We start from the raw sequence: 14,657 nt of genomic DNA, 5'->3' as shown, positions 1-14,657 counted from the left end.
TCTCAGGTATGTATTCCTCCCCTGACCACACCCGTGTGGTTAAGTAGTTCCAAAGATAAAGTAGTCCCATTCAGGCCTCAGAAGGCCTGGATGTTGCAGCATGGTCTGCATCAGGTAGGTTAACACTAAGCACCTTTAACACAAAGTCCCCTTTTATGAGCCTGGCGCCTATGGCGCTAGGACTGTGGCCCGATATGAGCCTGGCGCCAAAGGCGCCAGGGCTGAGTCCAAAGAGCCCCTACTTGAGGCTGTTGCGACTTCCCTTGAAGACATGATGTCTGCCTTTGGGGTAGCTGGGTCTTGTCTGGCACCTTGGAGGTAGGCATCATGACAAGCTGTGCCTGACCCCGTGTGAAGGTAATGGGGGAAGCACGGCAGGGCCGGTAGAGGCTCAAAAGGGAACCACTGACGCTGGAAGCATCTGGGGAACACTTCCCACATCCCAGTGGCGTGCATAAGACCATTGGACACCAGAGATGGCCCTGGGACCCGAAATTAGAGAAGGAAAGCATCAGAGGAAATCTTACTCCTCACAGTGGGAAACAGAACCAATGACCATCAGATAAGGGTCAGGGACCCTGACAAGATTTGGGACTTTGAGAACAAGTCAAAATGGCAAACTGAGCATGAAGTTGCAAACCCGGAGAAAGAAATCAAGCCATACCAGGAGACGGTATTCATTCTCCTGCTACCACATCAAGAGTTTTTATAAAGAAAACCAGAGGAAGGGAGTCATTCCCCCTCCCCCCATGGCCTTGTGCTGAACTTTGCCAAAGCATACCAAGAGAAGGGGGGCATTCTCTTGGTCCAGAACTGCGAGTAGAGCTAAAGAAGCCAGGGTAAGGCAGTCATTCACCCTGACATTGTTGTGAAGTGTACCAAATCATTCCTGGGGAAGGGAGTCATACCCCCCCCCCCCTGGTAATTTTGGTTTGAGAGATCACGCTTTTGAACATTACTCAAGAAAGAGAAGGGAGTCATTCTCCTTTGTTAGTTTCCCTTTTAGTTATATAGTGTGTTAGGGATAGATGTAGGTTTTGACACAGGATGACAGAATTTACATTGACGGACATTCTGACAGACCCTTTTAGAATTAGGTTTGTGGCAGGGAAAAGCCTTCTTAGAAGTTAGGGATAGTATGGTCCCTTTTCACACAGAAATAGAAGTCTATAACGAAAACCATGGCATCTTTGTGTCAGCATCCTTCGACACCCTTACAATAGGTGCAGGTCATTCCAGTTCGGCCTTAATCCAGGTTCTTTTTTAACCCTGGATTAAGGCCTCTGGTCACACTTTGAAATGGCACCACATGCACCCAATCTTTTCATGCATCTTTGATCCAGTCAATGCATAACCCTTGCGGGAAGACCCAACCTACCCTGCTCCATTTGTACTCTATACCCTTTCTTTTGCTCTTGCCACCCTGATGCAAACCGCTACGATTAAATCAGAAACTGATTCAGAGCTAGACTGGTCTAACTAACGTTCAACCCGGAGAAGGTTACTTTACATAAAAGAAAATTGGTTTTCTAACGCAATATTAACTTTTCGGTTTAGCAATATTGGCTGAGAAAAAACCTACGGGAGGTTTACAAATAAAGTACAGTAACAAACCTCTGTCTGTATTGGGACTGCATAGTTGCGCAATAACAAACAGTTTACTTTTCTAATTGTGCGTCATAAAAGTAAGATTACACGTTCCATAAAGTATATTGTGCTGCAGTGCACTTCAAATTTCCAAGGTTTACTATTCTTACCTTAATGTCGAATGTGGCTTCGCTTGCAAAGTCTGCATAGCTACGGGATGCTACAACCACACGGGCAACCTTTAAAAAGAAAAAGAAAAATCATGCGAACGTTCAGAGCAGCTTTCAATGTTCTATCCCGCCCCTCCCTTCTACAATTCTCACAATAAAAAATAAAGACAGCCTTATAACACAGTGCGCATTAAAATAACTAAATGAAGCCAAGAACCCTTATCTGGACCTCGCAGGTCAACGACTGAAAAAATAACATTAGGTCACCTTTTTCCTAGACTTTCCGGAGGCGCAGAATCACGGGTTCTGATGCTGGAGATCCAGCCAGCTCCATGAGAAGAATAAGAATTCTGAGATCTCCTGGTGACACGCGAGCTGTGAACTCATGCATCCATCAGCGCTACAATAGAAGCAGATCGCCACTCCTATTACTACCCCTCACAGCCGGCTAAATTAGCCTGCACTCTGGGCTTCCCAGGTGACAACTAAAAGAAGCCATCTCTTCAATACGGCTTTCAATCTGACCAAGCAGACCTTGATGGCCATGATGGCATTCATCAGTTTGGGCATGGGATAGACGTTTGTCAACCACTGCAGTAATGATACTAACTGCCCATTAATTGTAGCAGTTGCAAACTGCTGAAAGCGCATGGGCTATAATACTAGCAACTGGTAAATGCTTATCTAGGATTTTTTATATTACAGGATTTCAATGAAGGGCATGCATACTGCTTATAAGTCAAGTAGCCCAAGTGCACACTTGGTTAAGGCCTTTTTTATTACCAGTAAAGCATTTGCAGCTCCAGTTAAGCCATTAGCAGTCAGAAGACTGCCTTGAAATCCCACTGGCAGGCACTTCGAGCACAAGTTTGATGTTACTGCTGGACTAGCTCGAAGAGATTCCCAGATGATGTGTTTTGGATGTTTAGGGGCAGGAAGTGGGCAGTCCATGAGTGGTTAAATAACCAAGCAACACCTACGAGCTTTGTGTCCCTCCATCTCCCTCCTAGCTGTACTCCAATACAATAGTTTGGGCTTATGGGGGGCTGGTTCTTTCCAGCATAACTGCTGCTGTTCCTACCCATTCTTTGTTAAATTTCCATTTTCTATGGCCCAGTGATAGATCACTTTACCCTAGTAAAACATCTATCGGTCAAGAAGTTGCAAAAGACGTTCCAATTGAAGCAATGACTGGGTCCATATCCAAGATCAAATCCTTAAAAAAAATGTAAATTTTCCAAAACGTTCACACTGCTAAGCCATTCAGAAAGTCCCTCCACACTGGATATCCCACTTCATTAAATGTCACTTAACAGATTAACGGAGGCAAAAGCAGATTTTCCGAAAATACATGCAGTGAGATTTGATTTTCCGCAATCAACAACTTTTTGACAAAAAAAACAATATTGGTGCAAATAAAGGGATGTGTGGCCTGAAAAGGTTCCATGCCACACAAATGATAATTTGCAAACCAATGCCATTTAAAATATATACTGTCTGGATGGTACTTAGTGCATGTATTCAAATGAAAACCAGGTTACCTATAAATACATTAAATACCTTCAATCAGGACCAAACAGTAATTACTCAGATTAAGGGTTGAAAAGACTGCTCGCAGTGTAACATTCAGCACAAGTGAAGTTTACAAGCTGGAGGTGCCCAATGGGAAACCCGTCTGCCATGGCAGTGCAGGTGCTACCCATTATGTTTTGACAGCAGAGCAGCAAACCAAGAATGTAGGGATTAAGAGGCCATCAGAGCCGCTAATGCAAGAACTGGCCACCCGGGGCCAGGCGTGTCAAGGCTCGCTGAAATAATAACTTAAATCAGGATTTTTGAGACCAGCCTCAGGTGTGGATTAAACAGTTATTGGGACAGATTATGCAGGAGCAGCTGCCGAGACGGATGTGGAGTGTTGGAATCTGTTCAACAGAAGGTGGAATTTGTTAGTTGGTCTCCATCTTCCACGTCCCTCCCTCCGGTATACGCAAGCGTGCACCTTCCTACACAGTCGATTCTTTCATAGGTCAGACTCAGCCTTCATGCAGGGCAGCCCAGAATTAATATTCTGGAGTATGACCTGCAGTACGAGTAAAGGCAGGCCTGCACAAGCAAGCCATTTACCAAGTACATCTCATGGGGTCAATGCATCCAAACATTACATAGTGTACTAATTTGGGGATTCTCCAAATCTGTCTTGTAACACATTCCAATTAATCCTATACACACTGAAATATAGTCAACTTTTCAAAAAAATTGTATGGTGCATCAAAAGGGGCTGACATCATGCACCCATGCAATCACAAGAGTCTCCTCTTTCCACCAACTCCCTCACTCCATCTCTCTCTCTCCCCTTTGGTCTGTGGCACTTACACACATAACCCCCCCTCCCCCTCTTTGCCATCTTACTAGCGTTACCCAGATCCTGTTCCTTCTTCAGACTAGGGTATTGTGGCAAACCAGAAGAAGGAGATGGACTAAAGGATGACATTTTGAATGGTCTTTATTAAAATAAAAAAAGGAAAACACCAATTTACCCCACTGCTAAGATGGATTTCCTTACTAAACTAAACTTCGGGTGCTCGTCAGTTGTCCAAATAAAAAGTCGTCCTCGGTCCAAAAACCTATTCACCATCTGGCCCTACCACTGTAGAAAAAAAAAAACAACTCAACACTAGCTTCTGAACTCAGGCATGTCTGGCCAATGTGCCATGGTTCTCTTTATGAGATTGTTGGTAGCACAAAAATAGTTCACAAATAAAACTCTCAGCTGTTCATTTAAGCTCTTTATAAGAAGTTGCAAGTCTCTGTAAATCAAAGGTCTCCAATTCCTCACGTGCAGTAGTGATTCCCGAATTCCTTCCACTACCTTAGCCACTTTCTCTTTCTTGGTTTGAGCTCATGCACAACTTGCTTGAACCCTCCAGGATCCCTGCATATCCACTCTTCCTTTAGGGCTCTCTAGGCACCTCAGTTTTTCCTTTTGCTTTAACCGTTGTATTGGTTCAGTGTTTCATGGGCCCCCACCTACTATGGCTGCAGCATGGTCACACCATTTGGGTCAACCAACCATTTGGGTCAACGGTCCTTCCATCCCTGTCTCCTTCTCGGCTGCATCGCCTTCCATTTTCTTTCCTCAGGTGCCTGCCTTCTGGCATCCCTGCTTTCTCGCTATCCATGTTACCGCTGGTTCCGCAGTGTAGATCGGGGAGGTCTGCGCGTCAGAGGCTCGCCTTCGCGTAGGATTCTCTCTCCTCTCAAGGTTCCTCATCCCTTCATTTCCACCGCTGTCTTTCAAAAGCAGGTCGTTCCTCTTTGGTTGTTGAGTTCAAGTAGAAACAAGCATTAACTCAAGCCAAAGAGATAAAAGCAATGTCACTATTCGCTGGATGTAGAACAGAAGTAACAGTCTTGTCTACTCTCATATGTGCAGTATATTCTTCTTATAGGAATGGGAGTCTTTATCCCCATCAGATAAGATTTTAATTTCAATGATAAATCTTCCTGATCTGTCAACCCCAGGGCTTTTTGCTGGTGATTACTTATTCCTAAGTGAGTGGGAATCTTTTTCCCCCCCTCATCTAGTATTTTACTCTTTATGGATGACCTTTTTTATGTCTCTCCATAGTGTGTGATTGAAGTTAGTTTCCTATGACTTTGGACTGACTGTAAAGGTGTTCATACCATTACTGAAACCAACTAACTGACAACCGAAAATGACGACTTTTATTTCGACCCCCTTTACACCCCATATATATTTGGGGGGATGGGCACAGTATATAAATGCATGTCTCCCCCCACACACAGGGTAAAAAGGGGGACGAAAGAAAAGAGTCAACATTTACAGTGGTCGCAGTAATCACAGATCCCTGTAAAGTACTATGGCAGCACACATTTCAAATGCAGTGGCTTTGTTTTAATTCTCTTATTATTTCTTGGGTGAACTACTATTCCCAAGACGTAAAGTGTGATTCCCATCCCCTTTACATTTATTTTAGTGAGCCAGCACACCCCACCTTATGTGGGGGGGGGGGGGGTTTAATGTGTCCCCTTTCTTATTTACCTGGAAACATTGCAAGTTTACTTGAATGGCTGGTGACAGCGTAACATCTTTTAGTCATTATTACTCTCGGGCTGTCAAATCAGCTTCGGTAATGCACAGGAGAGCCACCATTCTGCTAGATTGGTAATCTACTTTTTCGCCATTTCTCAGCAAACCATCAATACCAGGGGACCTTGCGCCTGAGTGCAGTGCATGGGCTTCCAAAGTCCGAATCCATCCAAAATTGGTGGACTCCTGCTGGACCTCCAAAGACATGATTCGAATCCCTGAAGTCCCCTCACCAGAGCAGAGGACCGAGAGGCTGACGGGAATCTGACTGGTGATATTCATTCTTTATCTGGCTCCTGTAAAAAAGTGCCAGAGCTGCGAGACTGCTGCAAGTTCCCATCCAGTGTCCCTTTCTTCAATCTGCTGACCAACAATCCAGGGAATGGGTCCTGTGATGCTGCATCCTCATGGCATCCACCCAGAAACTCTTCTTTTCTCCCAAGGTACTGTGTTGGCTTGGGTAATACTTACCTTAAGCCTTGTGTGAATCCTGTGAGGCAGAGTGGGTGATTTGTGTGGTTGGGAGTTTGCCCAAACCAGTCGCCCAGGCTGAATGCTGCAATGCATATAGGGAGCGTACTGTGAAGTCCCTGAACGCTTTAAACTAACGCTGAAGTTAATACTTACTTGTTAAAGAAGATATCTTCTAGAATTCTGACTATACCTCAACTGAACCCTATCCTGACCTGCCTACAGCTGGCTCCTACACCGCGACAGTCCTTCTGCCTCAGATCACTCAAGCATTAGGATAGGGGAGGACTATAAAAGATAAGGCTTCAGTCCTGAAAATATAACGGGTGCAAAGTACTTACTTGTAAATGAGTTTGTGTTGTAACTGTATGTCGGAAATAAAATAGGTTGCACAGGTTCTAAAAGTTAGCACTTTAAAGTTGCTGGTTGCTCCTTTAAAAAAAAAAAAAAGTATATAAGTTGCTTTACTTTGAAGAGGGTTCCACTCTTCTTAAAAGTAATAGTGTTGGTACGGTTTTATTATCCTTAACTGAATGAGTGTAAACGCTTAGTGACAGGGGTTACCTACCTGTGTTCTTCTTAAAGTGTACCATTGGTTTTTGCTTTCCCTGTTCTGCCTTGTGCATTTCTAAAACAGTATTTAGTTGTTAATACTTACTTATACATTGCTGAATGCCCTTCTTAAAAGTTCTTTCTTACCTCAGAATTACATAAAACACTTCTGAAAAGTATCATTGGTTAAACTGTCTATTCCTATGCTTAAAAAAAGTGTAATAGTTTAAACACCAATAGGTTATACGGACCTTAAATAACTGCTGCTCTTACTGTATTACTGGGTTGTGCATTCCCTGAAGGACTCTAGGGAACTTATAGTTTCACTGGGTCTATACCTATACTTGAAGCTTTCGGCCTCTAGATAATTTACAAGTTATGTTACCTCCCTATCATTTGACTGTGTTCATTGCGGGTGCAAGCCAATTCTATTGAAGCAGTGGAGCTGTCATAAATGTCTTTTTTTCTGTATTCAGTGTGGGAGAGAGCCACAACTATTGAGCCAGCTGAACTGTAATTGAACTGTGCTCCTTGCTGGCTCAAGCCACTACTAGTTAAGTTACTCCCTCTGAACTGTTCTAAAAATTAACACTGGTGTGGAACTGTATCCATTCTCGAAAGAAGAAATATTACATATGTTGTAAGATGGACGTGTAATAATGTTGGTCTAATTAAGTAATCTGTACCTGAATAACAGTGTATATTCTGACTAATAGGGTTTGCTGCCCTTGAATTAGTTATGGTATTCTAAAAGTCTAACTACTGTGGCTTTATCCCCCCAAAACCCCCCCCGACCATGAATAGCTGAATGCCATTCTGAATGCGTTTTAGGTTTGACTCACCTCGATTGCCGATTGTATTCTAAATAAGGTTATACTTTGTATACCATTAGTATTGAGTTGGTTTTTAGAATTCTGTTTTAGTATGCAATAGTACTTATCGTTACCAAAATTTATCTTTGCCAACTTGCATTTTTAATAAACCCTTTATTTTTACAATATATAGTGTTTCAGTGTTTCTTTGGACCAAAGGTATGCTACAATTTCTTTGTAGCAAGCTACAGCCCCATCTCCCTCCCAAGTTAAGCCTGGCTGCTCCGCCTACGCTACCAAAATGTTCTCAGGTGATACAGCCTTATACTAAGAGCAGAGTTTTGTAGCGCCTCGGATATGGTTTTATTAAGCCCTCAGTTTGACTTTAGAAAAACTGTCCTATTAGTCCCCTAGAGCGGGGTCACTCCCAGTGAGGTTGCACTTTCCCAGACCCTTAGGGAGGGTCTTGCTTATCAGGCTCACCGCCCTATCCTCATAGGGGGTGGCTGCATCCTGGAAGAAGGGACGCATTATCCAGCTTTGTCACAGTATGGATACCCCTGAAGGAGGCACAATATGCCAACTCCTAGAAAGGCCAGCGCCTACTACGGTGGTGATATGGCACAGTATAAAAACAATAACATAACTTGATATCTAATCACTTTATACTAATTTCCAAGCAAACAGTTTGTCACACAGATGCAATTGTGTGGCTGGGCGTGGGGAGTAAAAAGTAGCTCATGGTAGCAGTACTAGACTCTCCTAGGCCAGAACTAGAAGCTAAATCAATAACAGTATTTTCGATCCGAGATCGTAACAGGAAAGGAAACAAAAAGGTGGCCACCCACGTGAAGTGAAAAACAAAACAACAGGTTACACCACCAATAATAAACCCTGGAAGACCAGAGCTTGTAAACCATGGCTGAACTATTTGGGTCCTGAAAAATACTGCCGACTTCACAAGTTGGGGGAAAAATACTGACTTGTGCTATGGATTCCCTGGTACCCCTGCTCAAAGACCATGTGACATCCTGCCAACCCCCCCCCCAAATGCTCTAAATTTGCCTTTCATGAGGCATGTTATGTATGGCCTCACAAGGCATTTGTGGGTGGATCCAGCTTTGGTGGCGCACCCAGGGCTTTAGTACGATGGGGCTAGCCAGGGCAGAGCCCCAGTAGTCTCCAGAAAATACCTTTGGAGGGGGTGGTGGTGCCGCCGGAGCTCCCTAAAGCCCCCTGTGGCTACAGCCGAAGAGGCTGCTAACAATGTCATAAAAGCCAACATTTCATCATATAATAGTACAAGGGAACCAGCATGTAAAGATAAAAAAGCATGTATAAGAAAAATATCTCCCAACTAATTCATAAGGTAACATGCATCATTATCAATTCATCCAGTCACGCCCACCCCTTCCTATGCTGGAACAGGAGCCCCCCAGCAGAAGCAGCACACCCAGCTCAGAGGCACCGTGCAGAGGAGGTAAGCTCTAGGCATTTTAACCCACTGCCTTGAAGCCCCTCACTGCACCCCCGATCCGCACTACCAGCTGTTAGGTTTTCCCTCCACAATCTTCTAATCTTTAACAAGCTACCTGCATTGGAGTAGATGCAGATTTCGTTTGTGACCCAAATCCATTAGAAAACACGAAGAAAAAAGCTTCCAAGATGGCCGCCGCCCAGATTTGAACTTTTGCCTGATCTTGTAGGACTGTGTGCCTGGCCTCCCTCACATTGGATTGGCTGCTGCATCGTTTATTCACTTCCCCAATAGCCGGCAGGCTACTAGTCGGCCTGTGAAGTAAGGCCTCTACTGACGGAGCAGACAGAGTGCCACAGGAGCCAGGTGCCATGATTCTCTTCGCACTTGAACTGCCTTGCAAATACTACTTAGGCGAGTCCAGCCCATGCTCGCCACACCGTAGATAACTACAAACTTTATCACGTAAATCCCTTATAGACTACCGACTATCATCTTGCTACTACATCTTCACTCGCTGCGATATAGACATTGATAACAAATTGCCTCTCTGTGCCTAATTTAGCACATTCATTGGTGACTGACCAAGACGATTAGCTTTTGCACATTAGCGTGTGAAAATGTGCTCCCCACAATGCCTATACGATTAGCACATGTATGACATTCATAACCTGTTGCCTATCCATTGTTATTGAATGCCTGCATTTAAAAGTCGCCTTTGTTGATTATTACTATTGCCCATAGTTACATCTGACTCATTAATACTGCCAGCCTTTAACTACATTATCTTGCGTTACTACAATGTTCATTTTAAGATAACTATACCTTGCTACCCTAGAGATCCTTTAACTCAATTGCAACTGCCTATGCACTGTTCAAGTTTGATCAGCCCTTTGACTTAACCTAGTTTGTACCAGCGTGCATGCCTGAATTACTGATTTGGTTCATATTTACAATGTTTATTATCTTCCTTCACCTGACTGCCCTTAGGTTGATAATGTCTACTATTAACACACCCCTCCTAGATATGGCTACTGAAATCCCCAAATGTACTCTTAAGACTAGATGGGACCTCCCTAAGCATGGAACAGACCTTAGGAAAGGAACTTACTCCTAAACTTATTATAACTAACATTCCATGTGACCTCACACAAAGCAACTCTAAGCTACGCTTGAGATTACCGAAGATATACAAACTGCCTGTTAGATACCTTACTACCAGTGCTCATAATAGGAATCACCACAAGGATACTGCTAAATTAAACCACTCCTCTGTAATTAGTACTACCAACTACAAAGATAAAACAGACAAACACCATAAACGACATACCAGCCTATCCAAACACAATAGATCTGCCTTACCCAGCCCTACCCTTAAAGGAGCACTCAATAATGCCAGGTCATTAATAGCCCATGCCACAGAAATTGCCGACATTATAGAAATAGGTAACTACGACTTCCTAGCCATTAATGAATCTTGGTTACACCAAGCAGCTGGCTCAGCCCCAATGCTTGCTGTGCCCACAAATTATACCATTTTCAGGGAAGAAAGAACTAATTCCCGTGGAGGAGGCCTAGCACTCATTGCCAAAACTGATTTGTCAATCAGAATAGAAACACCCCTGCACACCAAATCCTGCGTGTCCCTAACTGTCAAGATTCTAACTTCCAACTCACAAACCATTAACATACACCTTATCTATAGGCCACCAGGACCCATTGGTTCTTTCGAAGAGGACATCTCTACGATACTCTTATAATTTAAAAAATACATCTCAATCCATACTATTAGGAGACCTGAACTTGGGCTTCAATGACCCCAAAGACACACAAGCCACAAACATTGCCAATATCCTATCGGAGCTCGGCTATACCCAAAGAGTGACACAGCCTACCCATGAGAAAGACCGAACACTTGACTGGGTAGCGGACCATAAATGCAACACAACTATTACCTCCATCAGTCCACAAGCTTGGACAGACCACGCTCTTATAGCCTTCTCTTTAGATGTTAAAATCCCCCAACATAACAGAATAGCACCTCCAACGCCAACAAGGAACAAAAAAAAAAAAACAAAAAAAAAAACACATAACCACAGACAGGTTATTAACACCAATTCTACCTACCCTAAACTCATTGCCCTACAATCTTGATCCCTCATCGATAGTCAACGAATTCAACACAATTATGGCCAATGCCCTTGACAATATTGCCCCGCTAAAAAGGAGATACAGCAAACCTAGAGCACACCTAAATGCCTGGTTTACTCCCTATTTGAAATCACTAAGGCTAGAAAAAAGTAAGTGTGAATCCTCCTGGAGACGAGCCCCTTCAGAAGCGAATAAAGCTACCCTTACCAACATATCTACAAAATACAAATCTGAAATCCAGCAAGCTAAAAGAGAAAGCTTTGACACTAGAATAATGCAAGCCAAATCAGGAACTAAGGAGCTCTTTACAAAACCCTATCCCTGTACCGGATAACTGCGTCAAAAACAAGGTATGGTGTTCTAACATACAGAAAGCCCTGGGCAACAAAATCGCCACACTCCAAACTAAAACTGACAAGAAAAAAACTAAACCTACCTCCCACAACCACCCAAACTCACACCTCGCACTCGGCCAAACCTGAACTAAGATTCAACTTCAAAGTGCCCATACTGGAGGTTGAAAAAATAACCCTATCACTTAAACGATCAAACTGTCGAGCCGATAACTGCCCGGCACAAATAATAAAAGATGCTGCTAGAGACCTATCGCCATTTATCTCAAAACTCATCAACTCCTCATTTTCATCAGGTATTATACAAAGTAATCTTAATTAATCTTGGGTCCTCCCCCCTCCTCAAGAAGCAATCTCTAGACCCGGCCATACCCACAAACTATAGGCCCATCACCACAGTGCCATTTTTACTAAAGATTTTATATAGAGTGGCATACTTACAGATCCAAACATTCTTGGAACTGCACCAACCCCTAGGCTCGCGGCAACCAGGCTTCCGACCACAGCACGCAACCAAAATAGCACTCATTGATTTTAAGACACAGGTTGACGAGCTGAGAGACCAAGGAAAAAAGGCCCTGCTTCTCTTTCTGGACCACTCTGCAGCTTTTGACCTGGTGGATCATGAAGTGCTCTGCAACCACCTAGGGTCTGCAGCACATATCTCAACCCAGGCTATAGCATGGATCAAAGCCTTCTTAAATGAAAGAAACATGAAGGTCTTCTCCACCTTAGCGGCTGCAGACCCCACTCCTATTAGGTGTGGTATACCCCAGGGATCATGTGTCTCCCCTATGTATAATATTTTTACTAAGCCATCGTTTGATGATTTGGACCTTCTAGGTGTCACCTACACTAACTATGCAGATGACACAGATTCTCATCCCACTTTCTGGGGATTACAAACAGGCTTTGGTCTTGGTGAATAAGATATACCTCATCATGCAGGCATGGATGGCACATCATGGTCCATTCCTGAAGGATGACAAAACGGAACTCTTCATTCTGGGGACTACACTGAACAGGAGGAAACTTAGCCAAGATTACACAACATTTGTCCTAGATGGCCATACAATTAAAGTTGCCAAGGAGGTAAAAACACTAGGTTTTTACCTCGACTCCTATTTCACCTTGGCTAAGCAAGTAAACGCTATGGCATCCTCCACACCCTAAACTTGTAAATTGATCAGATCAGCTAGACCTTACCTCTCTACAAATAGTTGTACCACATTGGCAAAAGCACTCGTGTTGTCCAAACTGGATTATTGCAACGCCCTCTATTTGGGGTCTAATACATCACGCAAAAAATCCAAATACTGCAAACAATGCCCTAAGAGCGGCACTAGGTATCTCAAAGAGAGCTCAGATATCATTGACTACAAGACAATCCAACTGGCTGTCCACAGTCGACAAAATTAAACTAAAAACTGCTTCTCTAACTTTCAAGTGTCTCAACAACATAGCACCAAGCTACCTAATAGAGAGATTTAAAAGAAGAGTTACATCTAGACCCACGAGAGCCGCCTATACAAACTGCCTATCAGTTCCCTGTTCAAAATGACCACAACTGGAGGAGTTTCCCTGTCAAAGCTGCCCAGTTGTGGAACACCCTCCTACCCTCATTAAGGACGGATCAATCATACCCACATTTTGAACAAATGTGATTAAGTGGCTTAAAGAAAATGACCGATAGCTTAGCCGCACAACCCAGTTGACCTAGCAAACAATTTGGACTTTTTGACTGTTGTGCGTGACCTGCACTTCATTTGGAATACCGATTGTATTGAATATTCATTTGTAATGCATAGGTATTACCTCCTGTATTCGTACTAATCTGCATTTTTGCCCTTGCAACCCATGTAACTATAAGCAACTTGTAAGCTTAAAGTATTCTTGTTCCCGTGCCCTGATACCACCGTCAGGTCTGGTGCGCGCTACAAATAAACAAATCTATGCCTTCTTCAGTCCAGGCCCACACAAGGTATTTGTAAGTAGTAGCATAAACTGCGAGCACATCGCAAGAGTTAGTACAAACAGTCACAGCCTCAACAGTCGTGGGACAGCCAAGTGTGGCCTTTTTTCTTAATGGCAGTGTGCCCGGACATAACCCTAAAAAAAGGCCCATATTTTTCATTTATACAACCACAAAGCAGATAGGATGAGGATACATTATTGTTCCATTTATGTCAGACTGGGAATCGGTAAGGTTCCAAAACGTAATGGCATGAACAGCGCCCTTTCATATCTCGGATTTACATAGTCCAAGTAGGTCTCATAGCCCTTGTTAGCCTTTATGCTGCAAAAGTTCATCTGAAGCGACAATTCAATTACCTTGGTGCGAATATCACAGTCGGCCTTTAGCAGAGATGCTGCCTTGATCGCTTCTTTAAGAGAGCTGTTTAGAGTGCTAGGATTAATCCAATGCTCCGAGGCCTAAACTGTATAACAACTCCTTAACATGGAGGAACTAGGGCATAGAGGGTCTAATGCCTGGGAAAAAAACGTCCATCAAGGTTTCTTTTTATATGATAAAAAAAATACTCCATAGTTGCCCCTCTTTGAGAACGAACACGGCTAAATTACCTGTTCTTTCGGAAGGTACCCACTCAAGGAGTCCAGTGTCACACTTTAGCTCACTGCACCTTTCACAGAAGGGGAATATTCATTTGCATATCAGTCTTTGTCCCGCCCACATGGGCAGTCCAGCACCGAAACGCTATGGCAATTGTCTTCTTTATATATGAGCAAGAAGTCATTAGACCATAGTCGCGCCTACTAATAGCCAGGCGGCAATCGGTAAATAAATTCAATACTTTGCATCTCAGTTTCTAAAAGTTTGGATAAATTGAGCGTGGTGTGGGGGTAAACATTTTCCACAATAGACACAATATTTGATTGCCCCCATAACTCTGCCCCATAAATTGCAGCCTACCTGGCTTGGGCTTCATAAATCCTGGAGCTCGCTCCCACTCA

The 14,657-nt window shown here is 43.5% G+C and overlaps 1 protein-coding gene across 2 annotated transcripts in view; it reads right to left on the bottom strand.

Annotated features, from left to right (window-relative positions):
- Window positions 1–14,657, bottom strand: part of LOC138526349 (pyruvate dehydrogenase E1 component subunit alpha, mitochondrial) — a 264,819-nt gene that overhangs the window by 206,695 nt on the left and 43,467 nt on the right. For both annotated transcript variants that reach the window (XM_069636991.1, XM_069636992.1), the window contains one exon: window positions 1,758–1,826. In XM_069636991.1, coding sequence (XP_069493092.1) covers window positions 1,758–1,826 — 69 coding nt within the window. The remainder of the gene's footprint in view (window positions 1–1,757; window positions 1,827–14,657) is intronic.

The sequence above is a fragment of the Ambystoma mexicanum genome, chromosome 7p (genome assembly GCF_040938575.1).
Source record: "Ambystoma mexicanum isolate Mex_15411 chromosome 7p, UKY_AmexF1_1, whole genome shotgun sequence".
Taxonomy (NCBI): Eukaryota; Metazoa; Chordata; class Amphibia; order Caudata; family Ambystomatidae; genus Ambystoma; species Ambystoma mexicanum.
Note: the sequence above shows the minus strand (reverse complement) of the source record. Positions and strands in the feature narration are given on the sequence as shown.